This window comes from Balearica regulorum, chromosome 3 (assembly GCF_011004875.1).
Source record: "Balearica regulorum gibbericeps isolate bBalReg1 chromosome 3, bBalReg1.pri, whole genome shotgun sequence".
NCBI classification, from domain to species: Eukaryota; Metazoa; Chordata; class Aves; order Gruiformes; family Gruidae; genus Balearica; species Balearica regulorum.
Genome location: NC_046186.1, coordinates 73338130 through 73365759, shown reverse-complemented (window position 1 = coordinate 73365759; position 27630 = coordinate 73338130). Strand labels below are relative to the sequence as shown.

General features: G+C 35.6%; 1 protein-coding gene across 1 annotated transcript in view; it reads left to right on the top strand.

Annotated features, from left to right (window-relative positions):
* The window catches only part of ADGB (androglobin), a 115125-nt gene that overhangs the window by 33846 nt on the left and 53649 nt on the right, over nt 1-27630 (top strand). The window contains exons 9-15 of the mRNA XM_075748459.1: nt 1252-1380; nt 6606-6700; nt 9222-9396; nt 10192-10282; nt 13074-13218; nt 20985-21030; nt 25473-25641. Coding sequence (XP_075604574.1) covers nt 1252-1380; nt 6606-6700; nt 9222-9396; nt 10192-10282; nt 13074-13218; nt 20985-21030; nt 25473-25641 — 850 coding nt within the window. The remainder of the gene's footprint in view (nt 1-1251; nt 1381-6605; nt 6701-9221; nt 9397-10191; nt 10283-13073; nt 13219-20984; nt 21031-25472; nt 25642-27630) is intronic.

The following is a 27630-nucleotide window of genomic DNA, read 5'->3' as shown; positions in this document are numbered from 1 at the left end:
CAATGGATGTTACAAAGCATGATTACCTACAGAGGGTTCTGACAAGTACATTCTAATGTCTACCTGCATTTTTATTTGTAGAAACTTTTCTATTTATGTTACTAGGTAGAGTTATTAATTTTCTTCAAGAGCTGCTAAGCTTATTTACATTTACATGAAAAAAATTACGTTTAGAAACGTATTTGTTCCAGTGTATTAGTCTTCAATGTTTATATTAGAGTCTGAGTTTTCTTCGTTGCTGTTTTTAACTTGAAGGCATGGATGCAATTTCACAACACTTCTAGTGTCTTTGGAAGGTACAAATCATATATTAAAATTTCTATTTCTTCCTAGATTAAAAAAAAAAAAATCCCTGCCTTCCCCACTTTGAATCCCAAATACTTAGTCCTAATGTCAACAGTGTTATAAAAATATTAGAAGTGACCTGGCTAAGGGGATATTCTCTTCTCTTAGGAATTTTTGCTATCATTTTATGACCCACCCACCAGAGTAGTAGATATTTCAGAGTTTGGAACTGACATGCACAGGGGAGCAGCCACTGGGAGCAGCACCGTCATTCATCCAACAGGATGCTGTAATTTGTTCCCAGAAAACTTTGTAAATTTAATCCTGCCTAAAACTTAGAAATTCTATTAGTAACTGCACCAGCTAAGAATCAGGGCAGGATTATGTTACAATACAGCTCTGTAATCTCCAACTCTGAGGCTACAAGTTGTGTTCTGATACTCTATTAATGTTTGGGATTTTTTGAATGAGAAGTGTATTTTCCTATAGTCTAAGTTCTAAAGCGTGAAAGAAGGTTCTGACTATGGGAGACTTTCTTCTTCCATGGCCATTGGGAACCTATGCCTCATCTATGTTAGATTATTTTGGAAATTACTGATGCATGGGAGCAGGGACATGACATGAGGAAAATGTTTGACACCGTGCCAGGAATACAGGAATTCCAAACATTATAGCAGGGACATGAGAGTTGTGCACTAAATGGAAGGTGGGACTAAAGCCTGCCTGGCCCCTTCTCAATAAATCTGCATTTACATTTTAATGATTTTTATTTTATTTTATTTTTTTTAAACTGAATGGCACTAGTTCTTTATTGTATCTCAACTCTTCTGACTGGAATAGTTTGCGGTCAATTTTTGTTTTAAATTTATCCAAAATGTCATTAAAGCATTTACACAGTATGAGACTTTATGACTGAAAGTTAGTATCTGAAAAATAAAAATATTTAATCTTTGTTTTGATTAATAGAAAAAGCAGAGCAGAGAGAAATCGGAAAGAAGAAAAGCAGAGAAGGAGAAAAAGAAAAAAACAAGTTAGCAGTTCAGTCTTCACCAAAGTTGCCAGAAGCCCAACATTCTCTTCAGTCCTTAACTGAAAGTAAGACCTATTCTTTTGAAGCTAAAAATGCAAACAGGAGATAAGTGTAAAGCAAAGCACTTTGTGGTTTGTTGGTTTTTTGTGTTATTTTTTTTTAACTTAATTGGGGGGAGGTTAAATATACTAATTTGTTTAAAAATTACAATTCTTTACAGGCTGCATTACAGACTGAAGTAATTTTAACCTATTAAAGTACTATAACTGATATTAAGAACAGTATTGCAGTAATTTGTGTTTGATGTCAAAAGGTAAAGTAAAGCTATGCAGAATATTTCAAAGTTGCTGTCCAGTCATGTAGGACCAAGATTTGTTCTGGTGGTAAACAGTTTTTCTATATTAAAAAAAAAAAGCAAAAAAAAAGCTTCCTCTCTAATAACTTATGTGTTCAATATCTATTCAGCAAATTGTGTTTGGAAAAAGCAGGAATGTTTCTTTGTTGAAGTGCAGGGGATTAGGGGGGACAGCAATATTCATTAGAATTCACTCCATGATTTAATTGTTTAATAAAGTTGTTTCCTTTATCTTGGAAGTATTTTTCAATGATTTTTTTTTTTTACTGATACATTAATGATAGCTTAAAAATTGAGTAAATTCTTGCTTTATGCATTTAAATGTAATTATTTTGTTAAAAACCCCCAAAATATAGTTTAAACAAACAACAATTAAATACCAATCTGTCAACTAATCAGTCAATAAGAAATGTCATGCTTAGTAGCTCAAAATATAGAAAGTCGTCATAAATGTACATTAAGCTCATTTGCTTTTGTTGTTCCTTATATTTGCATACGTGTAGCATTTCCTTATGGCTAGCAGAAGGAAACATATTTATTAACTGGAATGTTATCTAGTTGCAAATCAACAGGTAAAAATAAGTAGAGCATCTTTGTTTGGGGAAATAACTACAAGGTAAAAATGCATAACAAGAATGAAACTTATTATATAAATCAGCTTCCTGCTTCTTGGTTTAAAGCCTGATTAAAATTGGTGATTAAAATAATTTTAATGTATATCAAACTAATATTACTGTTTGCCATCAGCAAACATATTCATTTGAATTCCTACCTTATATACTAGTAAAGGAATTAAACAGCAGTAAATTTTAAAATGTACTGCAGAACATAGTTTGCTTTAATGGCAGTAGCTGTGGAATAGGAAATGAGGCATTTCACATGAATGTAAGAAACATGCCCAGTACTCAAGCACGGCACGGGGAAAAGAAAGCGAAGGAGAAGCAGAAGGGTCCAAGTGATGATTTCTAGAAATTGTGCAAAATTAATGAAAGAACATTAAAAATCATCAGGCAGTGTTTCAGTTTGAAGAACCACATGACATTTTGATCTTTGTTCTGCCATTTAAAGTGCAGTTTATGGTGTATTTAGAAAGATTATTAGTTCAGGGCTCAAATATGATGATTAGAGAACTCTTTTATCAAAGGTCTGAACAAGAAAAGAGTTTTGAAAAAGAGTAAGAGGTGGATATTTCACCAATAAACTTGATAAATAATTTGAATAGAAGTAAACGTGGAAAGTGTAAAGTCAGAGGCTTTACTCCAGATATGGAGTAAGATATGGAGCAAATTCAAGATTATTAGGTTAAAAAAAAAAAAAAAAAGGAGAATTGCAATTTGAAATAATACTGAATTAAAAAAAAAAAAAAGGAGAATTGCAATTTGAAATAATACTTAATAGTCGCAAGAGAAAAAGCTTGCAGGCTTTATGAGACAGATGGTCTGCAGAGAGTGGCCCATGGCCCAGGACAGTAGAACCATTTTTGTGCATAAAAGTAACATTTGAAACTAGGGCTAGGTTCGAAATATAGATGTGGCGCTTAGAGATGTGGTTTAATGGTGGACTTGGCAGTGCTAGGTTAATGGTCGGACTTGATGATCTTAAAGGTCTTTTCCAGCCAAAAGGATTCTGTGATTCTATGAGTTGCAGGGTCCCTGAAGCATTGTACCTGTTTCTGTATTCATCCTATTGCGTGGATCCAGCAGAATGACGAGCCCTTCACCTGATCAGCCAGGGCTCTTCCTGAGAGCAACCAGCTCCTTGGGCCTGTGGCTTATCAGCCAGCCAGTCCTCAGGAAGCTTTTGTAGACAATCCACATGTTCCTACCAGCCCATTTTAGCACACCGTCTGCACTTTTTCACTCATCAGCCTTTTCTCCTAGTAACTATTTCTCCTTTCATACCTAGGGAGTACATTCATTCCATAATAAGTTTTTAAGATGATATGATATAAGCTACTTAGGCCCCTTGTTCCTACAAAGAGCCACCGCCCCTCTTTCCATTTATGTTTCTAGACTAATGATTTTCCTAATAATTTCTGAACTGCTGGAGAGGGAATACTATTTCACTGAAGAGGACACTAGCCAGGAATTTGGGAGTTTATTCTACAAACCAGCCATTTATTTTTGCTAAGTCTTATTGTGCCTTGATACCAGTTTTGTAATTAGAGATGATAATAATATTCTATATCACTTTTTATGTCACAGAATTTTTGGGAGATTATTATGTTTAAAATTTCTGAAGTCATACCAGTAGATCTGTAATGTTAACCATCAATGAGATACATAATGCATAACTGTAAAGTTCTTTTCATTTTCCTCTTGCTTATTCAAAAGAGTTTTCAATTATAAGTAGGGACTAGAGCCTAATATTTTGTTCTGTTTTTTCAAATGCATATTATCATTCTGCAATATTTATGTCAATTCAGAAAAGCACATAGGTCATTTTTCTGAAGACTAAAAAAATATGCTACAATAGGCAAAGCTAATCCATGCCTAACACAACAGCAGAGGTTAACACATGAGCTGCACCTGTGATAAGAAGGATAATGAAAGCTGACTGAAGTGTTTTGGAAAGTTAAAACTCAGCATCAGCTCTTATTTGACAAATAAATATTAAAGAGAAACATATAGTGAGAAAATTCTTTGCAAGTCTTCAAAACCTGCGACTTTTTAAAAACAATTAAGAACTATTAAAACCAACAATTTTCATTCCCAGCCTTTCTTTTACATGGATCAATTCAAATGATACTTTCCCTTCTCCCAGGAATTAAAATGTTTGTTCAGGTTGTGTAGTACTCACTCTCTGTAAATGAATTTGCAAAGCCGCAAATGTGAAACATAAGCAGCTACAAGGATTCAGAAATTTTTAACAAAGCATCACAGAATTCTTAAATCCACACTGACAGATATATGAATCTAACTGTTTTGTCATACCATATGTTAGAACATTTTTTGTCTAATAATACAATTTTATCAAGGCTGTTGGTTTTAACTAGTTTCCCCAGATGCTGAATTCATGCTAATCAACAGTACACTTAGTGGCAAGTAATTTGCATGCATCCTCATTTTTTGTACAGTGAAAAAGCATCAAATTTTTTTTTTTTTTTTAATAGGGTCCTGGCATAATGTAAAAAATCTTTCTAGTATTGTAATAGTATTATTAAAGTGAATATGGTATGCCTGGTTAATCATTTGTATGCTCTAATAATTTGTTCATTACTGTTTATTGTCTGTCCTGCAGACATTTTATTTCACAACCCATCTGGACTGAGTACGACAGCTTCACATTCCACCTGGTATTTGATTAAATACTTTGAGAAATACTTCCCACAAGCAATGAGATCAGTGTGCCTCGTGGCACGTACTGTTCAGTAATGCGTAGTACATCGTAGCTACTACTACTGTATTTGTAACAGATCAGATGTGTCAGTAGGGACTGAGATCAAACCTAGATTACAGCCTTGCTTTTGAGTAAGTTGAAGCCCACAGCTAAGACAAGAGCTGTGGTTAACATGGGAATCGCAAGCATACAGAGAGAAATATTAAGTATCCACTGGAAAGTAACTTATATTTAATTGGGAAGTGGAATTTCTGGACATATATTTAAGATGCAAAGATATCTTACTGCTTTAAGGAAAAAAACCCCACATTGTATGCCTTCTAAATAAATGGATATTTAGAGTGATACATTGTGTTTTCCAGCCACTTGCCTATCTATCCTTTTCCTTTCTTTTCCTTTCCTTTTTTTCTTTGTATGCAGACAGCATTGTTTTATTCCATTTCACAGAAAATACCTATTCTTACAGCAACTTCCAGCTGAACACTCACTACACATAGGTAAAACTAGAAAGCAATTATCGTGTGTTTGAGGTGGAGCTGAAGGGAACAAAGACAAAACATTCTGAAGAAAAACAGGTGTCACAACCTGTGTACTGAAATCCTGTCTTCACATGCTTGCTTAAATGACTAAGGAAAAATAGAGAGAAATAGATGTCCTTCTTTTTGAGCTGACTTTTAGGTCAAACCACAGACCTGTATTTGTAGTATTTTATTTTTTAGACTCTTAATTTCCCTTCAGCATGAGTGAACTGGCTGTCAGCCAGACATTCTTGGTTTCTCTTCATCATTCAGGAACTAATAATAGTTTCTTTCACAGATACAGGTATGAGACGATTGTGTGGTTGCATAGTGCAACAGATTTCTAGGGGTAACAAAGTGAATGTGCCCCTACTTTTATGACTTGCCTATGGCAGAATTACAGGAAAACAAGCTTCCGTAAGGCATGTAGGATAAGAGCTGTGGGGTCACTCCTTCACAATTTCCGAAGCAGCCATCATTAGCTCCATTTTTCCACCTCCTTGACAGAAGTAAAAGCAGTAATCCTGGTTTATGAGCACTCTGTTTCTCAAACTACTTATCTCAATCTTCATATCCATTGGCAGGAGTGGCCAGAGTTCTGGCTTTTGATCCTTTTGTTGGCAAGATCAAATTTTGCTTTCACTGGTGAGAAGCTGTTAGCTAGTACTGGCCAATCGGTATGTTTTTACTTCATCTACCCAGACAATGTGTATTGTGTTCTTCATGCTAGAATGTAGTATTTTTAAAGTTTGAAGAAAAGCAAAACAACAATGGTGAGAGCTACCTCTGACCTGTTGCATTTTTAAGTTGTAGTTTCTGTTATTCATTTGTGTAGAAGTAAAATATACAAAAGTTGTTGATGGTCTAAATAGGCAAGGATTAAAACAATGTGTTTCTTCTGTCCATGGCTTCTCTTCCAAGTATTTTACAATGAACTCTTGTTTTGAATGATATAACAGGGTCTGACAAAGAAAAGAATAACAAAAATAAGGCAGAGAAAGCAGAACAATTTAGGGTGAGGTACAACATCTATTTACTGCTTACCCTGTTCTAAAGCATGTTAATGTTCTCTCTGCAGAATCTTCTGTGCCAACCCAGCCAGAAATGGCTGTGTATGCTGGCTGTATACCTCTACATTTGTTTGAAGAGGATATTTTTTCATTAGGGCAGATGGTAAGATTCTATGCTCTCAGGACAAGAAAGCATTACATATTTTATTATCAGGTGTTCTGTTTTGTAGCAACTACATTGTAATGAAAATAATAAAATCAGTATAGTGAAACAGTCACCAGGTAATGACTGTCAGTAATTCAGTACTTCTATATTCTGATCATGCGTTTTCCTGCCACAGCCCTGCTCATTTTTTCAGTTTTACTCCACTTTCCTCTGGATCCCAGGAGCTGAAGCATCCTGGGAGAGACTAGGTGTGAACTAGAAAATGCATCATGATGAGATACTTCTGAATGGAAAGACTAATTATTTTAAGGGCTACTTGAAAAACATGAATTTCAATTTTTTTTTCAGACTACAATTAATGACTTCTCTGATATACATTTTCTGATATGTTGTTCTATAAGAAGTAGCATGTTTATATCCATTTCTGTCACTGTAACTGGTGAAAGCAGCTGGAGAGAACGTAGCACTTCATGCAGCTGGGGTAAAAACAGTGCTTAAATTTCCATTTAGTCTTTCATGTTCTACAGAAAGCTATTTATAATGCCAGAGCAGGCTTTCTTGAGTTGATTATTAATTAGATTTATTTTTTGTATATTTAAATCATATTTATCATAATTAGGACATTAAAATTTAAGCTGCCTTCTCATAAAACTGATAAGCTTCATAGAATAAAGAAATTTCCAGAAATGGTTTGCAGGTGTTGTGCTTTACTGCTCTTAGTTCTTGCACTATTTTCATTTTTAAAATTGTGCTATGTATTGTATGCTGTTTTGAAGACTAGCTTGTTCTCTGTGATTTTACTTTAATTTATATTAATTTAAGATCTCAGACAATACTGTCTCTTTGCTAATAATAAATAATACTAGTCATCAAAAAGCAAACGGGAAACAATGATGTCATAGGTTTGTATCTTTCCTGACACCTAAGGCCCTGAGTTTCAAACTTGTCTTCTAGTCTTCAAGTACCCTACCCTACTGTTAGGGTGCAGAGATTACTGAAAAAGAGGCATGACAGGCCAAATAGGATGAGGCAGATGAATCTATATGTCTAAAACAGTATTTTAGTAAAGACTGATAGAAAAATGCAAGTTGACAGAAATTAAATACAGCAGTGTAGTGGATTTCTTGTAAGCCTCAGTGAAAAAAGCCCATTTTGAAGCTTTCTTTGGGGCACTGAAAGTACTACACTAATAGAAATAATTAAAGTTTGGAAGCATGGATTCATTGTTTGGGATAAGAGTTGCTCCCTAAACTTGGAGGAAATTTTGTCATTGACTGCAGCTGTGCCAGAATTTCCCTCCAGAATTTTTGCAGTATCCCTTTTAGCTGTGCTTTCTAGTGTGTATGTCCTTGGATTGATGTGGCTTGCATTTAATTGTCTTAAGTTTGGTCAAATAAAATGAAAAAAATCAGTAGTTGAGTCATTCAAGTGTGTCTCTTACTCAGCAGCTAACAAGTTCTCCTTTATGGCACCTAACTGGTCATCTTCAAAATCCTTTCTGATCTTGGAGGTTTTAACATGCATTTTTAAGTTGTTTGAATATGTGTGTACCCAGTCACCACTCCTGTAATACATCTTGATAAATCAGAGATCAAATGAGGGTGATATCTTGCTTGTGTACCTTAAAGTGTTTAATTTGATCCTCTCCCTTTAAATAACAAGAACTACATTCTTCTTTGCAGTTTGTAATTATAGAACCTCAGGAACATTTGACAATGAGCAGAAGCAGATACCTGCTGATGAACATGTTAAAGAAATAAGTTATGGGTGACTTATTTAGCAAGCAAAAGAAGGTGTAGTTTTAAAAGGATCACAATCCTGTACAAATCTTTTAACAGAACTTTCAGTAGTGAAAAATATGAAGTACTGGACCAATATTATTTTAATGGGAAGAGCACCACTCAATGTCCACATCCAAAATTGCTCTTAAGTCTGTTGCTAAGGGCTTTGGAATATGGGTCAGCTGTAGTGCCTTTAATGTGTTTTCTAAATTAGCCAGCAGATAAAAAGCTTAACTTTAATGATGCATTGCTTCAAAGTGATACTGCATTATGGAGATTTCACAAGTTATCTGAAAAGATCAGTTGCCTTTAGAATTCTGCCGCTTTATACATTCACCATGAAGTAAGGACTTTTTACTCAAAAAAAGTATTTTAAAATATGTTTATTTAAAACAAAATGTTGTCACTGATATTTTCTTTTATCTTCATTCTGCTTTACTTACATGTTTTCTGTAACACCTTAAAGAATATGGTTATATAAATAAGTTGAAAGAAGTGATGAATCTGTTATGAAAAGTAAAATATATGTACACTTCCAAGTATTCAATTATATTTTTTCTGCTGAATATCAAATCCTAATTAGAATGGTTTTGGATAGCCTTGTCAGGTGAACTATTTTTGTTTCATTTGTTATCCAAGCCATTAGATACTTTTGTGTGTGCATACTGTTCTTTTCTCAGAGATATGATGAGAAATGAGGGCTGACCTCAGTCAGATTATCTTTCCATGTTTCATAGGCTGATTCTTCAGAGAAGCTGAGGCAGTATGGGCTTTCCCACATACATAGCCATCCTGTCCTGATTACTAGAACTAGATCCTGTCCTCTGGTGGCACCGCCACAACCACCACCAGTTCCTCGTTGGAAGCTTTTCCGTCAGAAAAAGGAAACTGTTGTAACATCTGAACCTCAAGGTTTGACTACTCAAACTTACAAAATAAATTTATAATTATGTTTTAAATTATTATATACATTTTCAGAGCCATACTTATCTGTTAGTTTAATTTCAATAGAACTTCCCTAAGGATTATTTTCTCCCCCCCTTCTTTTTTTTTTTTTTTTTTTGACCAATTTTGCATTACTTCCCCTTAGCCCTACTATTTCTTAAATGCTTTGAGAAGATGTCTTAATTTATCTCTGAAAAAGCACTCTGCTCTACCAGAGAAAATGAAGAGAGAGTGTTATCAAAGCAACATAGAAGCCCTCTGATGCAGAGGCATGAAAGCTTCTGAACATCTTTTAAACCTGTAAAGTATGTGACTAGTTCTGCTGCAACAACTCATAGTTTTAGGGGTAAATTTATTCTAGGGTTTGTCTGTAATGCATAATGGAGTTAAATGCATGATATGAGAGAGCTTGAATATGAAAGCGTTACAAGCATGCTAGCAAAATATACTGGGATCAGAAACAGAGAAAATTAGCAAAGGCAGAATGTTCTACCATTGTTCTGAGCTACCTTGGATAACCTTAAATATAGGTTAAGCATACTTTTAATACCTTGCAGGCTGAGGGTCAGTGTTAAGCACTTATTTTTTCATGATATATCACCTAAAGCCACCCCGGTTGTTCTCTTCCATTCAAGTGTATGCAATGATACTTGGAGAATAGAATTATTTAGGGGTGATGAATTCCCTATGGAAGTTATTTGTCAAAATTTTAGCATTAAATATTTCTTATGAATATATATTTAATAAGTTGCTTTTTTCTAGAGCCTGTCATAAAGAAACCTGAAGAACATGTTGAGATTGCTAGCCTATTTTTGAATTACAAATTGAATCTTATCACAATACCCACAGATGTGTAAGTATTTCAGCCTTAACATCCTATTGTTAGTCCATTTCACTGTGGAAGTGCAATGGCTTCTCTTTACTTACATCACAGGGAAAAACTGCTCAGTTCATGTAGTTTAAAGCACATCAGGATCGGAGCAGTCTATTGTTTTATTGATGTCACGTAATTAATTGGCAATCAGTGAATTGTACATTTAGGATCAATATCAACAATACAACAGATAAACCACTAGACTAGATGTTTACAAAATGTTAATAAACACCTACAAACTTCTGAACACCTTTCTGTAACTAATCCCAAGAACTTCTAATCATGCACACAGAGGCATACATATGCAATTATACGTACCCTCCTGGCATGGTGGGTTACAAGCACACCTTCCTTTTTTTTTTTTTGGAGTGCAGGTTCTTCTACTTGCATACACCTCCTGTTGGAGATGCAAGTTGGGGTGCTCTAAGCTTTACATGTTGCTCCCTACAATCTGCTAATCTACATGCTCGTGAGAAAGCCCACGAGGAGGTGGGCAGGCACATGCCTGAGGGGTGGGTCTCTACTTGTCATACACTGTGCAGACAGTCCCCTGGGTGGATGCACACTTCTCAGGGCATCCAACATTAAAGGGCAGGGAGCTCTGTCAGGCAAAACCACTTTGCCAGTTTCTGTACTCAGTGGACCCAAAGATGTAGATTATTTAATAGATCACTTCCACCAGAAATAGGAATATTCTTTGATGTTTTTCAAATTTTTCCTTAAACTACTGGTCTTTTTCAATTCTTGCACATGCACTGGCCAGTCAGTATCTTCATGAGTGTCACACATTTAGCACAGAACAATTAATGTTTGTGAATAAAATGGGCTGTTCTCTGTTCATTATAGTTGCTACAAGAAGCCTGAGAGTGCACGTGAAACAGCTCATGCTCAAAACACAACTTTGTATAAATGCCTTGTGTTAAAGACTGTTTGGAAGTCCTACAAACCCTTGAAAACCAGGGTGTTTAAACAGAGTGTCTTAGAGAGGAAGTGTCAGAAAATGATGTATACACCACTTCTAGTCAATATTCAATATTCAGCATAATATTTGCTCACTGACAGGAAAAGAAAGATTACCTTTAAGTGTATCAGGGCCTTGGGGTTTTTTCCTATGACGCACTGCATAATATATTACTGTCAGGCTTCAGCTTATGATGTGAACATTCAGTAGACAACTGCTAGAATTATTAATCACCTTTCTTTTATTCTGACTGAACCCCTGACAAAGGAGGCATTGAATGTATCACATACCAAGTGAGCATCAAAAGGTTTACATTATTTTGGAGGATATTTATTTTCTTGGGACTGAATCCAACAACACTTGGTAAATTGTTGGAGGTGTGTGTCATTTTTAAGGTGTGTACACCTTTTGTTCAGTACATCTCTAAGTAAACTGAATAAATTACATAATTGAAGGTTCTGCATCTTGATCATCATGATTGGATGGGTTGATAATAAACCAGTTAGATTATATTTTTTTGAACAGCAGCATTTGTCCATAGAAGAAATTACCTTGGAATATTCTGGTAATATCATTGTTTTGCTGATACGGTTGCATTTTACTGGTTAAAAACACATTAAATTACTTTTTTTTTTTGTTTTCTTCCAAGCAGTAGGAGTAGAAATACATAAAAATGCTCTAAGCAATACCCATTAATAGGTTATTAAAAGAACAAGAGAATAATAATTCAGATGTTGCAGTATTTGCCCGTTAACATATTTTATATTGTTTTTTCATATTTGATAGATTGCTTTGTGGCCAACTTGCTCCATTTTGTCAAGGACAGTTTATTTAATGTGCTAAGTTTCCATGACAATCAGCTAATTAAATCTCTTGTGATTTAATTAACAGGTAGTAACCAAAAATATATAGCAACTATTAGCATTTCATTAAAGTAATATAGCTGCCTAAATAAGATAAGGGACTTAGATACACATTTGGGACTGAAACTGGTTTTAATCTCTTGCTTTTATTCTAATAAAGTCTTTTGAAACACTCAAAGGGAAGATAATTCTGACTGTTACTGCTAAAGATCTTGATATTTCATTATCTCAGTCCTTAAGAAGGGGGTTAGATAACACATGCTTATATTTTTATCTGTTCTTTAGTGCTGCAATAACACAATTAGGCATTTATGTCTAATTGGCATGTATGCAGCATTGTTTTGATCTTGTTCTCCTAGTTCACTTAACAAGCAAAAAGTTATTTATATTTCCATCAGTTTTTACTTCTGCCTCCACTGAAGTCAGTAACAGAGCTTTCTTTTACTATAGCCAGAACAGCCTTACACAGGTTTCCTTGGTTATTGTGTGTTTGAGCTGGCTGGTAGTTATGGAGACCCATTTTGAGGGAAAAGACAAAAAAGTATTCTGACACAAAATACTCTTTTTTTTTTTTTTTTGCTCTACCTCTATTTAAGTGGTGCACATTATTACTTTTTTTTTTTTTTCATGTCTAGGCACTGTAGAAATTTATTCACTTCTGGTGTTATCATCCAGTTTTCCACAGCTGACTTAGGTTTTGGTTTTTTGAGGGTTACTTAAGAGGGCAACAGTTCAGGTCTTTTGAGTGTAAGTATGTGCGTAATGCCAAGCCAATAATGGTAAGGAATATAAGTATATACAGGTTTTGTGCTGCCCTATTAAGATGTCAAAATAAAGGAGGCACAAATTATTTTCACAAAATTCTGTTAGGAAGAGTAGTTATGGAGACTGTCATTTGAAAGTAAATGTATGGATTAAAGTGTTTGAGTTTTCTTTTATTATTTAGCCACTTTCTACAGTCTACCATCAGAAAAGGATTTAATTCCCTACCATGTCTCCCTTCTGTTACTGAAAGTGATGAAAATGTAAATGACAGTAACGTGGATATGAATCAAAGTGGGAGACACTCAAATGCAGAAGATTATTCTCAGGTAATAATTTTCCTAATTTTTTTTAACTTGACCTAGTTTTATATTCCAAAGGATAGTGAAAGACAAAATAGAAAATAATATTTAATACTTAAATATAGGCTTTTAAAGACTTTTCAGTAGGCTTTTTTTTCCACTGGTATTTAGGTAACTTCCCTGCTCTTTCTGTGTTATAGTTATATGGATGTGTACTAGGTGGGAAATCTTTCCTAATTCTTTTTGGTTTAACCTTATTTTTTTATCATTTACTCCTCAGATTCTAAAAGTGCTATTGCTAACACTATAAAATATTTTGGTTTTGCTCTTCTAAATCAATTTCATGGGGCAGTCTTAAAAAGATAGTCAGAGCTCTTTATAAATAAATGTTTACTTCATGGATTAATGTTACGATTAGTGTATTTTTTTTACAGTGCCTACCTAGGCATGTGGCTACTTGAAAAATATAAACTTCGTAAACACATGCCTTAAAATGGCATCCTCATTTGGTTCTTAATTGAAAGACTTCGGGCTAGATCTAGAAAAAGAGTTAAAGCTTCAATGCTGAGTTTGCCTGCTGTTCAGCTTCAGAAGCTTTGCCTTCTAAGGGAATCCTCAGCCATGAATTAGATGCTGAAGCTTCCGGAGCGACACTGTGGGAGAGTGATGTTCCTCTAAAACAGGTTCACTAGATGCACCACTCTGACCACAGGTTGCCCAAGCTAGCCAAGGAAGCTAGCTAGTTACTAGGTAGAAGTCTCCACTGTAGTTATCCAAGATAGATAAGATGAATCTTACCCAAGTTCAGTAAAACATTATTACTAGGATGACTTTGGGCAGTTCTAAATACTGGGGTTTTTTGTTTTGTTGTGGTTTTTCTCTTGTTGCTGTTTTTGTTTTTAAATTGGTACGTACCTTGTTATTTATATATGCTACCAAGTCTGCTTTTAGATAAACCTTGAACAAAATGCGCCCTGTAATATTTAAATCTTATATGTTGAACAGAGAGAAAAAAGTATACTTTCAAAGAGTTTCTGGACACCACATTATTTCAGGCAAAATACTTTGTATAGGGAAATAATTAGCAACATAGAGAAACAGAGACTTAAATATTCAAACAAACAGAGCTCCACAGAAGTTATTTTATTTACTCAGTACCTACAAAAGAACAGTGCCAATATCTCTTCAATGTCATACTTATTGCAGCAAACACTGCTTATAAGAGCATCTGATAGCATTTCTCTTTTTGATTTTAAGAAAATTGAGGGAAAAACAGTCTAGGCAGTATACAAATGCTTCCAGTGAAATAGTGACTGCTTGCAGGGTTACAAAACGGGTTTGAAGGCCAAAGACATACTGTTAAGGATACTATTAGGTATCTTCCTGAACAAAGAAAACATAATTTAGTTTGGGAAATTTTGAAATAAAAGGGAAATAATATTCTATGTAATTTTTGGAGGGCCTATTTATATGCTTCCTCTTCAGAGTATACTGTAATGCCATTTTTGTATTTCAGATCTCAAACTCAGTTTTTTTAAACTGTTCTTTATCTGTTGTGTATATAGAAAATGTATGTGTGGATATAGTTATTGGGTATTTATTAGTTTAAAATAAGGTAATTCTGTAGTGAAGGAGAATTCTTTGCAACAGAATATATATTGACCTATTCTGTATTTGTACATTTATACATGTACAATATGTACAATATGTACTATTATAAACAACAGTTTAATTAGTACTTCATGACCTTTTAAAAGTATTTTTAATAATTGCAACTTAGGAAAATCATTACAAAAGCAGCAGGGTAAAGAAGAGGTGTAAGTAGCATCTTACAATATATAACAATTATTGGTTGCAAGACTTCAGTCTTTCTAGATGTACAAATATACATTTAGTTAATTACAAATTAATAGACATTTATGTGCTGGAATCATAAAAGTAGTTTGGAACATCACTTTGATTTTCTCCCCTAGTCCAAGAGCGTAAGAACCATGCAATTGTAGAAAGCTGGACTGTTACATGCAGTCAAGGAGAGGCAAGGGCAAGTACAAAAATGCAAGAGAGACATTGATAAAATTGGAATGGTTGGAAGAAGACATGAGTGCGACTTAGTCTGAGGGCAACCTGATTCAGACATCAAATGTTAGAAGTCATGAGCAGCTAATTGACTTATACTTGAACCTTACTTTTGCCTCAATTTAAATCTCAGCTGAAATATGCTATGCCTATTACTAGGTCCAGTATGTAAGTAGGACTGTGTTTGTACAGATTCCAAAAGAAAATAATATTTTTAACTTGCAGAACAATCTTCTCTATGTCACATATTAAGTCTTTTAATCAACAAAATTATGTGGATACCCCTGGGAGATTCATTATGGGAGAGCTTTCTTTCCATAGTTTTAAAGCTTGAAATGACAACATACATCTACACTTTTTTTTTTTTAATCAATTAGTAATTAAAAAAGGAAACATTGAAAAATATACTTTGATATCCCCAACTCACTAGGTTATAGCTGATTTGTAGAATTTTATGTTGTAGTATACTGAGCATGAATAACTTTGTCTCCATTTTAAACTGTGTGATTGCTATCCACATGTCTGCTTAAAAACCTTGGATATAGATTGGGTAAATCTTTGGGATGCAGCAGTTTTATGCTTTAAGCTGACTGAAATTCACTCAGCTGCTGTGCCAGATCCTCAGTAAGTTTAAATTGGCATATTTCAATTCACTCCAATGTAAACTGTATGAAGTTACATCACTGAATATCTGATTCACTGTTCCTAAGGTCTGTTGTCACAGAAACAGAAACTAGTGATAAATTAAAGATGAAATTTTAAGAGCTAGCTGTACCTTCTTTGAAGAATATCAAGTTGAAAGACATGGCATTATTGCTCATGTTCCCAAAGTACTCATGCCAAAAAATAGAAATGCTTTATTATTGATTTTTTCAAATATTTTTTCCCCTGAATTTCCCATTCTGTCTGATTTTTATAGTTCTGAAAGATTTGTGGATTTGCATTAGGAAAAAAAAAATTATAATATCTATTTTTGGTAGTTAAATTGATCTTGAATCTCACTGTTATTAAGAAAATACATTTTGTGAATTTTTTCTTGAAAAACTCTATAAAATAAGGCCCAGTTCCTTAATGTAGAGGCTCACTTTTATTTTTCTTCAATAGGAAGGTAAGTAATTTATGTGTGGGATGCATTGAAATTCATGTAAAAGTAGATTTTTGGCTTGTTCTGTTTGGTTGGAAAAAATTATTTGTAGAATAATGGCTTCCTGAACTAGAAGGTTTTCAGAATTTGATCTTTCCTTTCATTTTTATTCCTTATCCACTTTTGTGGTCAGGAAAAAAGCAAGAAAGTCATCATATGTAAATTGCACAGTGTCTTGTAGTTTTCTGGAACAGTAATTTTGGCAAACTCATTTGAGAAAAAGCCTGCTTGAATATTTTTCATTGTGGTGAATTCTTGATACAAGTTATCTCCAATTCCATTGAGAAGAAAGCTCTTCACCCTCTCTTGGAGGAAATGTTGAATAGTAACAAAGCAAGAAAAATCTAATCCAAATATATTTACGATCAGAATTTGCAGTAGCTACTAGATATTTTAATAGACTGACCTGATTGCTATATTCAGAAATCTTAAGCAGAACAGTCTGATTTCTCTTTGTGGCTTCTTCAGTGTCAAGCTGCATGGCACTGTTACTTTCCAGAGCGAAGGATTAAAATTGCCACTCTCTCCCAGTGACATAAACACAATACATTTGTTCTTTAATGTTTACATTTACATTATTTTTCATCCTTGTATACGTGCAAGCTCAGTCTTACCTTCTACTTTATAGCAGAAATCAGTCTATTTAGTTTGTGTGCTCTTTTGTGTGCTTTTTTCATTTTCCCCATAAACACTCCAGACTGTTGTGTTATAGCAAGCTTTTTCTTCTCATTCTAATCCTTCCTATGACATATTTCATAAGCCCAGTGAATTGGTATTGAGTCAGGAGGAGGGCTAGTTAGAAAATACAAAATTCTATTTTCTTTAAAAATTTTATATTTTTGAAAATTACTTCAGTCTGCACAAAATGAAAATTCCCTGCTTATTTTTTCAGGATAAAATGCACAGATGAGATATGAGACACGTGAAGTAGAAGAGGGACTTGAGCTGTCAATTTAGATGTTTGTGGTGTAGAGAATCTTTCTGATGGGCCCATAAATATCTACTTGCTTATACAGATTGGAACAGCTTCAACGTTAGAGACTGACTAAAAGAGAAGCCAAGTTGGTAATCCAGTATTTTTAAGCCATTCCTATACCTCAGTCTGTGCACAACTTTGCAGCTGTTTGTTCTTTTGTACCACTGCCTTTTTTCAAACACCACCTCTGTTACCTTCTCCCACATCACAGCTAAAACTAGAACTGATATTCCGTTTAGTGAAAACAGTGACTCAGGAGCAGGCAAAAAAAGAAAGTGTCCAAGTGACTATAGAGGTAAAACCCTTTGATGATAGAACTCTCAGGTCAAAATCAAACCTAGAAATTTAATATGGGGTTGGATCTTAAGAAATTTTTTGGTTGTCTTTGTCTTTTTGGAGGTAGATTTAGAATGGATTTTTAACCTTAAGAGTGATGTATTTGAAGCTTTATTCCTTCACCTGCAATTATATCCAGAGAGCTTATTTTTGGAAGAAGACTGGGGGTTTTTTAATAGAAAAATTGATGTGAAAGGTTTTGCCATGCATCTTTTCTACAGTAGAAAAGGATACTGGGTTTATAAAAATCTCAGATAGATTTTGAAACATTGTATTCGGTGGATTTGAATACAGTTAATGTTAGAAGGCTGAACAATACAAATGAATCATTGAAAGTAACAAGATAGCTATAAATTTATGAATTGCCATTAATTTTTTTGCAATTGTGTTAATGATTATAAAACATAATAGCTGATAAATTAGATTTTTAAGTTAACCACCAAATTTTCCTCACATTTTGCATTCAGATGTCTCATTGATTGCAGGTGGAATAACAGGTAACTAAATTCTTCCTGAATCTAACTATATGCATCCTGTCATGTCTCACAGCTGGATTCAAGTCTGTCTGTCTGTCTTTATCAGATACTGTGGCAGCAGAGCTGACCTTTCAGACAATATGCATTCATTAAGGAGGAAAAATGCCTTTAGTTTCTCTTTCTGTGCCAATGTCTTAGTCGCTGTAGCTGAGGCAATAGCATAACAGGATGAGGACTTTGTTGACACTCCCAGTAGTCTCAGTATCAGTGAGGTTTGGGTAGACGGACACAGCCTGTACCATTAGAGAAGCAGACAGCTTTCGACTATGTTATGTTTGTGCTCCAAAAACTGAGTAAATGAGCCTACAGGAGACTCTACACAGCTTTCACAGCTCAAACTGGCTTAAGAAACATTACTAAGAACCCAGATTTTCCAGGGTACGTTCTCCTCCTTTAGTGGAAATTCTATTGAAGCAGTTTTTGAGGATTTTCTGTATCTCTCCAGTCCTTCTTGCTGCCAGCTGTTAATACCAACAGAGTAGCTCTATAGTAAGCTGCTACATGTCTGTACTAGAATTATGGATCATGTGTAGTGTCCATGAACAGTAAGGCTGGCAGAAAGTGCTAGACCCCTAGCACAAATATTACAGTCTTCAAGGCTTGTACAGTAGATCTGATACTTTTTATACTTTGGACATGCCCAGGATTTCTGAGAAGAAACTTGAGAAATTGTTCAGTTGACACATACCTGTCTGGTAAATCCTGTGACTACTATCAGAAATTTGGCTATATTGGAACCTTGCAAGTTATAGACTCCCATGCAGAAATATGACAGCTCTATGTATGCGTACTTCTGAAGTCACAGTTTAAAGAGCAGAGACAGTCCATGTATTGCTAGAGATTTTTCAGACCCAGACGTTGAGGTGTAACTGTCAATGTCACGTGACAAGTGATCACAGCTTGCCTTTTGCACAGTTGTATGTACAGAAGTCTGGAAACAGGAGCTGAAGTACATGGGCAGTTGCAAAATCCAACTGTGTCCTTTTCAGATCATTTGCTCTAGAAAAACAAGGAGCTAATCTAAAAAAGGACATGTAAAACGTAATATATTTCAACTACTAAATTGTTCAACCAACTGTTAACAATTTCAATAATGTCTGTATTTTTCTCTTAATTGCTGTTTATATTAGGTCTGTCCCCAGCTTTGACTCATGAACATTCTTTAAAAACCCCACAACAGATTTGGAATAGAATTTAGGATTTGTGCTGTGCAAAAATGAGACTTTCAAATTCTCTCAATAAACAATACTGCAGTTAAATTATAAGTATTAATAATATTGGTACTTCCTATTTTGGGACAGATTTTTTTTTTTTTAAATCTGTAGTTTATTCTCTCAACTCTTTTCTTTAATTCCTTCAGAGAAGATCAAACACCTAAAATTTTGACAGGTGAGATTCCTGAGCCTATTCTGGGCCTGTGGAGGTGCTGTAAAATGCTGCAGGAAGACTTTTACTGCAGCTAGGAATTAAAGCCATAAGGCTTTCCTCTAAGGAAGCATTTACAGGTCCTTTCATATTGTGTACGCAGGGTGGTCTGTAATAGGAGGGTTGAGGCAGACCTGGAGTTTCAGCACAGTGACCTTGTGCAAGCTTTAGGTGCTGTTGTGATCTGCCATCCAGTCTAACTTACTCAGACTCTCTAAATTATGTCAGTCTGCCCTTCAAAAAATGTTTCCAGATTGTACTGAGAAAGCATGAAAGCAGCTCCAAGTCAATACAGCTGCCAGAACTCCTCTTTGAAATGCAGAACAGAAAATCAGTGTGTGTGTCCAGATGTTGGCCAGCTCAGTGCTATCAGTTTCCGCGTTAGTGCCTTTGACATGTGTAAAGATGGGTATATGTGAGGAGTTTGGGTGGGGGCATGGATGACAAAACAAAAAAAAGTACAAGTGAGTCTTGTGCAGAGTGTGTCATATTGCAGGTAAGAGGGCAGTCAGAACAAAGGATGACTAGGAATGCATTTTTAACAATATCAAAAATTTTAATCTCTCAAAAATAAGGACTCTGTCTTCACAAATTTAATGAGTGGACTTTCTGAAAGGTTGGCTAACTTGATTTCAATTTTTAACGTAAATGTATATTGCATTCATATTAGTTCAGCAACTCTAGCTTAGAAATGGGATTAACCAGGATAAAGTTGTTTGCCAAAAATATTAAAAAGAAAGCAGGCTACTTTTTGTTTATGCAGCTGGTAGAAAACAAAATATGCTGTTGCAATCAGGCATGTTCTTGCCAGTGACGGTTGTGTACACTTGCACAGCAAGAAATGCTTGTTGGAAAAGAAGCCCTCCATATACTTTGCAAGGATGGAAACTTAGACTAGAAAAGAACAGAATTGGTTCTAGAATAGGAATAATTAGTTCTTAGAATAGAACTTATTTTATTGTCAAAGAACAGTAATATCAAAGAACATTTTTTTAATAGCAGAGGAGTAGGCATATGGAACAGCTTTTATGCCAGACACCAGATCACATGTAGTTCTCTAGAAAAACATCACTCTGTCTGTTTGTGATGTGTATGTATGTAATATGGTGAATTTTGTTATTTCTATTTTTCTTTTAAAAATTAAAATATTACGATGATAACTTACTGGTTTAGTTCTCCATCTCAGGAAGGATTGCCCCCAAACCAAGTATTTGCTTTAACAAAATAATGCAAGATTATAATCACCATTGTTGGGTTTTGTTTTTTGTTTGTTTTGTTTTGTTTTTTTTCCACCATATAGGAGACCACCCTCTTCTCGCAGCAAAATGCAGAGAGACCCAGTAAAGGTAAGTGTGTTTGAAGTTTATATTCAGACTTCTACCGTTCCCATATTGTTTCGTCTCAATGTTAATTCTCATGTACAAAAATCAACAGTCTTACTTGTTTATGGGTGTCGGTTTTATGGGAAAAGAGCTGGTAATAGCATGTATAATTACATAAAGTAGAATCTTCAGATTGGTATTAAAAAAATCCCTAATTTAAAAGAATATTTTGAAAAAAATAGTACTTCTCATAAGTTACTCACCAGTAAAAGGTACTGGATTTCGTACACAGAGCTCTTTTTCTAGTCACTGTGAATTATACTTTTTTTTTTTTTTTCTGAAATAAAAGGCAAGAAAAAAGCACAACTTCCATTTTAATAAATGTTACTTTTTTAACGTGTTTGAGATTAATATTTTAAGAGTATTCAAACTGAGCCATTTTTTCAAAATGAGTACTTCTTTGTACAAGTAAATGTTTTAAGGGTTTGGTCAGGAGAAGTTGGTAAGAGCCACCTTTTTAAAAGAAGTGGCCAAAATTACTTGGTGCACAATGAACCTCTCCTAAAACTGACTTCTAGGAGAAACCTTTCCTTTTAGCAGAGTTCTGAAAGCGATTCTCAGAGCAGAACAACACGTGAAATGTGAATATGATTCATGCTTTATTTAATTTACTCCATGATTGATACATTTGACACTTGTTTTGGTTTTCAGCTCTTCAGTCCGTGTAGAAGCCTGTGCAATGCACCTTAAGTATTTCTGAAGGTTGATTCTCATGGGGGGAAAAAGTTGGCATAGAATATGCCATTTTTAAAACATTTTAAATTTTTATTTTGTTCTCTGTAAAATATCTATGGTCCCCTCTTTCAATAATTGAGAAATACAGTAAATATTCTCTCAGTTAAAGCATGTGCACACCATCCTAACTTCCATAGTAATTAAACCCAGTATTTTTACCTAAGATATTTAGATATTTTCACATTTTTTTAACATTATCTTCATTCTGGAAAAAAGTGCGACCTATCAACCATGTCTAGTAACTCCCAAATAGGGTAATACAAGATAAAGATATAAAGGGGGGGGGGGGGGAAACCACAACCAAAAAGTTGGCTCATACTAAAAGTATAATGAAGAATGAGAATACATTTATGATTTTTAAATATCTTGAAGCAAATGTAAATCATTTCTCAAAAAGCTATACTAATAAGTAGGTTTTAAACAAATTTGGTAAACATATGTTCAGTACAAGCAAAGGATATAATTTTGAGGTTATACTTTTAAGAACTGATAATGATTTCAAGTACTATAGTGCTTGAATGTCTTGTCTTATGGATTCTTATTTTTATTAATGTCATCACAGTAAAAAAAAGGTAGCAAACCAAAAGAATCTCACTATATCAAAATGCTACAGGTTAATAGGCTGGATTTCCATTGAGGCATTCAGTAAAGAGCCACTGCTTGAAAAATTATGAGCATTTACAAAAGCAATGAGAGCTTTTGGTAAAGTGTCTTCAAATGTGTCTTCTCACTTTCTTAAGAACGTTACTCTTTCTAATAATTGTGGGGGGTTCATGGAGTATAGTATTTTCTTACCATATAAACAGACAATTTTGAGATAAACTCTGCTAATCTGTGTTCATTTGCTACTCTTTCTTTTTTTCCTGTTTTGGACTAATTATTCTAGTTTGTATGCTGTTGTGCTCTTAGTTATTGATCTGGTTTTATTTGTCTTCTATTTTCTGTTACAATGAATGTTTTGTTATTACTTGTGTACTTGAATGTTTTCCCTCATTCATCAAGTTATGTTTTTTCTCTTGGGCTTGATTGTAACATTAATCTTTGTTGCTTGAGTTCTATGTAGCATAAAATTATTGAATTCAAATATGCTGTTCCCTTTTCTGAAGCACTCTTCAGTGTTTAACTTTTTAACAAGCTCATATTATATCGCTGTGTATTTGATTAGTATTTGCATTTGTTCAAAGAATTATTTATATGATAATTACTGACAATTATTTGCTGCAATTACCTTCCATATGTCAGTTTTAAAAGACTATTTTATGCTGAACATCTCTTAAGATTTGCTTCAAATTATATATCACCCAGTGTTTGCAGTTTCTCATAGCTGGAAATGGCACTTCTTGCATACAAGGTAAATTATAGCAGTTTGATTTACTTTTTTCTTATAATTGTATCAGGAAGCTCTGAACAGCAGTGTCTTTGGACTGCATAGATCAAAAAGGATAAAATATGCTTTTTGATAACATTCTAACAAGATTCTCGTTACTTCTTCAAAGAGAAGGGAACCCTCAGCACCGTTTTTGCTTTCCTTTAGCTGCACTGGAAGAGCTATCTTCCCTCTGACCCCAGCCTGCATACATAATCAACCGAAAGGTTTATGTACTGACTTTTAAATAGGGTGTAGTGTTACCTTCTATTTGAAGGCTACAGAGATCTACTGACCCTATTGATCCTGAAGAAGGTCTATTGATAATATTCATATTCAGACTGAACAAAGAAGAGCAACATTGAGCCACAGCAATAGTTTTGCTCTGGTGACCCCTTCATCGTCCTCTCTGTGATATGCACATTTGTAAGCCAACCACTGTGGTTATTTCACTGGAGGCCTAACCCCCATTTTAACTTAAATCTAAGAAAAAGCCTAGAGTTTATAGCTTTCCCATAGTTTTCCCATAGTGTTAGGAAGAGAAAAAGGTCTTTGGTGCATTTCCTTATATTATATTTCTCTCAGTTCTTGAAAAATTTTTGCAAACTAATTTAGAGCTGCCTACATCTTATAAACTCATTAGTTATCCAGCACATCATTATGAGTGTTTCTGATCATGAAATATTACAAAGTACGTTTAAATATAAATTATGTATTTTTCTAATTAGCTTTCTCATTTGTTATACCACACTTGTTTGGATATTACTTCATCTTTTTCCTCAGCAAACATTCTGAATTAAAAGCTGTTTATGTTTGAGCTGTTCTGTACTACTATTCTCAGCTGTTGTGAGCTATTCTCAAAACTACTTTTTGGGCCAAATGAAACATCTTCAATATTTATGTGAATCTCACAGAGTAAAGGCAGAGAAAGTGACATTACAACACAACTTAAAAATTTACTAAATGATTGCAAAATGTGTCTAGATGACATTTCTATGCTTATATTTTGGTATGAATCTGACAGTAGTTCTGATTTTCTTACAAGAAAATTCATGTAATGTAGTTCAAATCTATTTCTGTTTACAAGTAGTTAGACTGATTTGTGTGAGTACCATCACAGGGGGTACTGTCTAAATACTAGAGGCAAGGATAGGTCTTTGTGTCCTCCACAATTCTGTGTATTTTTTATTTTCTAGAGGTTATAAAAATTTTATGATACTGCCCCATCAGCTCTTCAGTGAACAGGAGTTTTGGACAAGGGGTTGTATTTTTCTTTATATACATGACTTTAAGTTTGCAGAATTCATATGTATGTTTACCTAACATGCTCATATTAAAGGTTCTAGTGCACAGTACAATATGTGATAGTATGTTAGAATCACAGAATGGTTTGGGTTGGAAGGGACCTCAAAGATCATCGAGTTCCAACCCCCCTGCCATGGGCAGAGACACCCTCCACAAGACCAGGATGCCCAAAGCCTCATCCAACCTGGTCTTGAACACTTCCAGGGATGGGGCAGCCACAACTTCTCTGGGCGACCTGTTCCAGTGTCTCATAAAGACACAGTAAAGAATTTCTTCCTAACATCTAACCTAAATCTACCCCCCTTCAGCTTAAACCCATTACCCCTTGTCCTGTCACTACATGCCCTTGTAAACAGTCCCTCTCCAGCTTTCCTGTAGGCCCCCTTCAGGTACTGGAAGGTGGTGATAAGGTCTCCCCACAGCTGTCTCTTCTGCAGGCTGAACAACCCCAACTCTCTCAGCCTGTCCTCATAGGAGAGGTGCTCCAGCCCTCTGATCAGCTTTGTGGCCCTCCTCTGGACTCGCTCCAACAGCTCCATGTCTCTCCTGTACTGGGGCCCCCAGAGCTGGATGCAGTACTCCAGGTGGGGTCTCCCCAGAGCAGAGTAGAGGGGCAGAATCACCTCCCTCGACCTGCTGGTCATGCTTCTTCTAATGCAGCCCAGGACACGGTTGGCTTTCTGGGCTGCAAGCGCACATTGCTGGGTCATGTTGAGCTTCTCATCAATCTATACCCCCAAGTCTTTCTCTTCAGGGCTGCTCTCAATCCATTGAGGCAGAACAGTTAAGCAGTTGCAGATGTAAACAACACATATTTATACAGAGTTCTTTCAGTCACCTTTTGACCATTTTAGGTTAGTGGATTAGTTTTTATTTTTAAACTCTGAGATATATGAAAAATATCATGGTAACTTAGGGTAGTTTTTCAATATAAGAATGATACTACTTTAATGTGTATATTGTCACTGTATTGACTCTGTGTGTCTTCTTATCTCTGCAGAAGAATTACATGAGAATGTCAGTTTTGATGCAAAACGAATGTCAGAAACAGCTGATACTGGAATGAACAGCCAGACAAGGGATAAATCAAAGGAGGAAATCAAGTCAGAAAGGACTTCTGTTTCCAGGGAAACCTGGATTAGCTTTGAAGACTTCTGTGTTTGTTTCCAGTAAGGAACTGAGTTTTTGGAATTTATTCCATAAAATATACAGTAAACAATGGTAAAATGTGAAACATGACTATATAAAAACTGTATCTTCTCAAAAGATCTTCTTTGTATAAGTATCCTGCCTTTCAGGGCAGTCCCAAGGCTACTTTTCAGACCAGACTTACTGTCCCTGTTGGCAGTGAGTCTGTAGGGGTAGCCCCACACTGTGTCTTGGATATGTCTTTCAGAGTACAGGAGATAATTACAACCACTAGCTTCATAAAGCATATGTCAGACTGAAATGTGAGTGGAAGATGGTAAGTCATGGAGCATGCAACTATTATGGTGCTCACATACCTGACCCATCAGCCACTGCACAGACACAGTCTGCATCTGAACAACACAATTCTAAGGGAAAAAAAAGTTGTTGAAATCTTCTGTTGCCATCAGCATAGCTCAGCTTGGTCAACTAGGTGCTTTCTTTCGCTCCCTTTTCAATATAATTCCAATGCATTTATACCTCTGCAAACATAAAAAAGCTAGTGTAATTGTAGTGTAATATCTTTAGCTTCTGTCTTTCAGGTTTAAGAAGCCTGGTACAATATAGAACCTTTAGAGAATCTGACATTGCTGAAGGGAGTAATTTTATCAGAGAACTTCACCTAGGCTTTTTTATTTGAATTTGTAACTGAGACTTCTTTGTGAAGCTTTTATTTTCATAAATTGGTCTTGTCTTGAGCAGATAATAAACTCTGCTTCTTCTCTGAGGCAAAATGTATAACTTTTATACCAGCAGCACTACAGGAACTTTAGGAGTCATAGAACTGTTTCGGTTGGAAAAGACCAACTGATAACCTAGTACTGCCAAGTCCACCACTAAACTGTGTCCCAAAGTGCCATGTCTACATGTCTGTTAAATACCTCCAGGGATGCTGACTCAACCAGTTCCCTGAGCAACCTGTTCCAACACTTGATAACCCTTTCAGTGAAGAATTTTTTCCTAATATCCAATCTAAACCTCCCCTGGCACAACTTGGGGTCATTTCCTCTTGTCCTATCGCTTGTTACTTGGTAGAAGAGACCAACACCCACCTGGCTACAACCTCCTTTCAGGTAGTTGTAGAGACCGATAAGGTCTCCCCTCAGCCTCCTTTTCTCCAGGCTAAACAACCCCAGGTCCCTCAGCCGCTCCTCACAGGACTTGTGGTCACCAGCTTCGTTGCCCTTCTTTGGACGTGCTCCAGCACCTCAATGTCTTTCTTGTAGTGAGAGGCCCAAAACTGAACACAGGACTCGAGGTGCAGCCTCACCAGTGCTGAATACAGGGAGACGATCACTTCCCTAGTGCGCTGGCCACACTATTTCTGATACAAGCCAGGATGAGGTTGGCCGTGTTGGCCACCGGAGCACACTGCTGGCTCATTCAGCCAGCTGTTGCCCAGCACCCCCAGGTCCTTTTCTGCCAGGCGGCTTTCCAGCCACCCTTTCCCAGGCCTGTGGCACAGCCTGGGGTTGTTGTGACCCAAGTGCAGGACCCAGCACTTGGCTTTGTTGAACCTCGTACAATTGTCCTTGGCCTATCGATCCAGCCCATCCAGATCCCTCTGCAGAGCCTTCCTACCCTCAAGCAGATCAACACTCCCGCACAACCTGGTGTCATCTTCAAACTGACTGAGCGTCCACTTGGTCCCCTTGTCCAGATCATTGATAAGGATATTAAATGGAACCGGTCCCAGTACTGAGCCTTGGGGGTCACTTTAGACCTTGTTAAGGTTTGCCTGACTAATTTTAGGGAGCCCAGGTCCAGGAATATAGGGTCTTAAAAAAAAAGTATCATCACAAGCAAAGTAATTTCCTTTCAAAGTCTCACTCATAGTGTGATACAGCGAGTATGTAAAATATGAACTTTTTAACTTGTTACCCAAACATTAAAGCACTCTTGACCTTTTGTAGACCACTGTAATATTAAGTAATGTATAGAGCATTTGTCAGTTTCTTATTCCTGTCTCT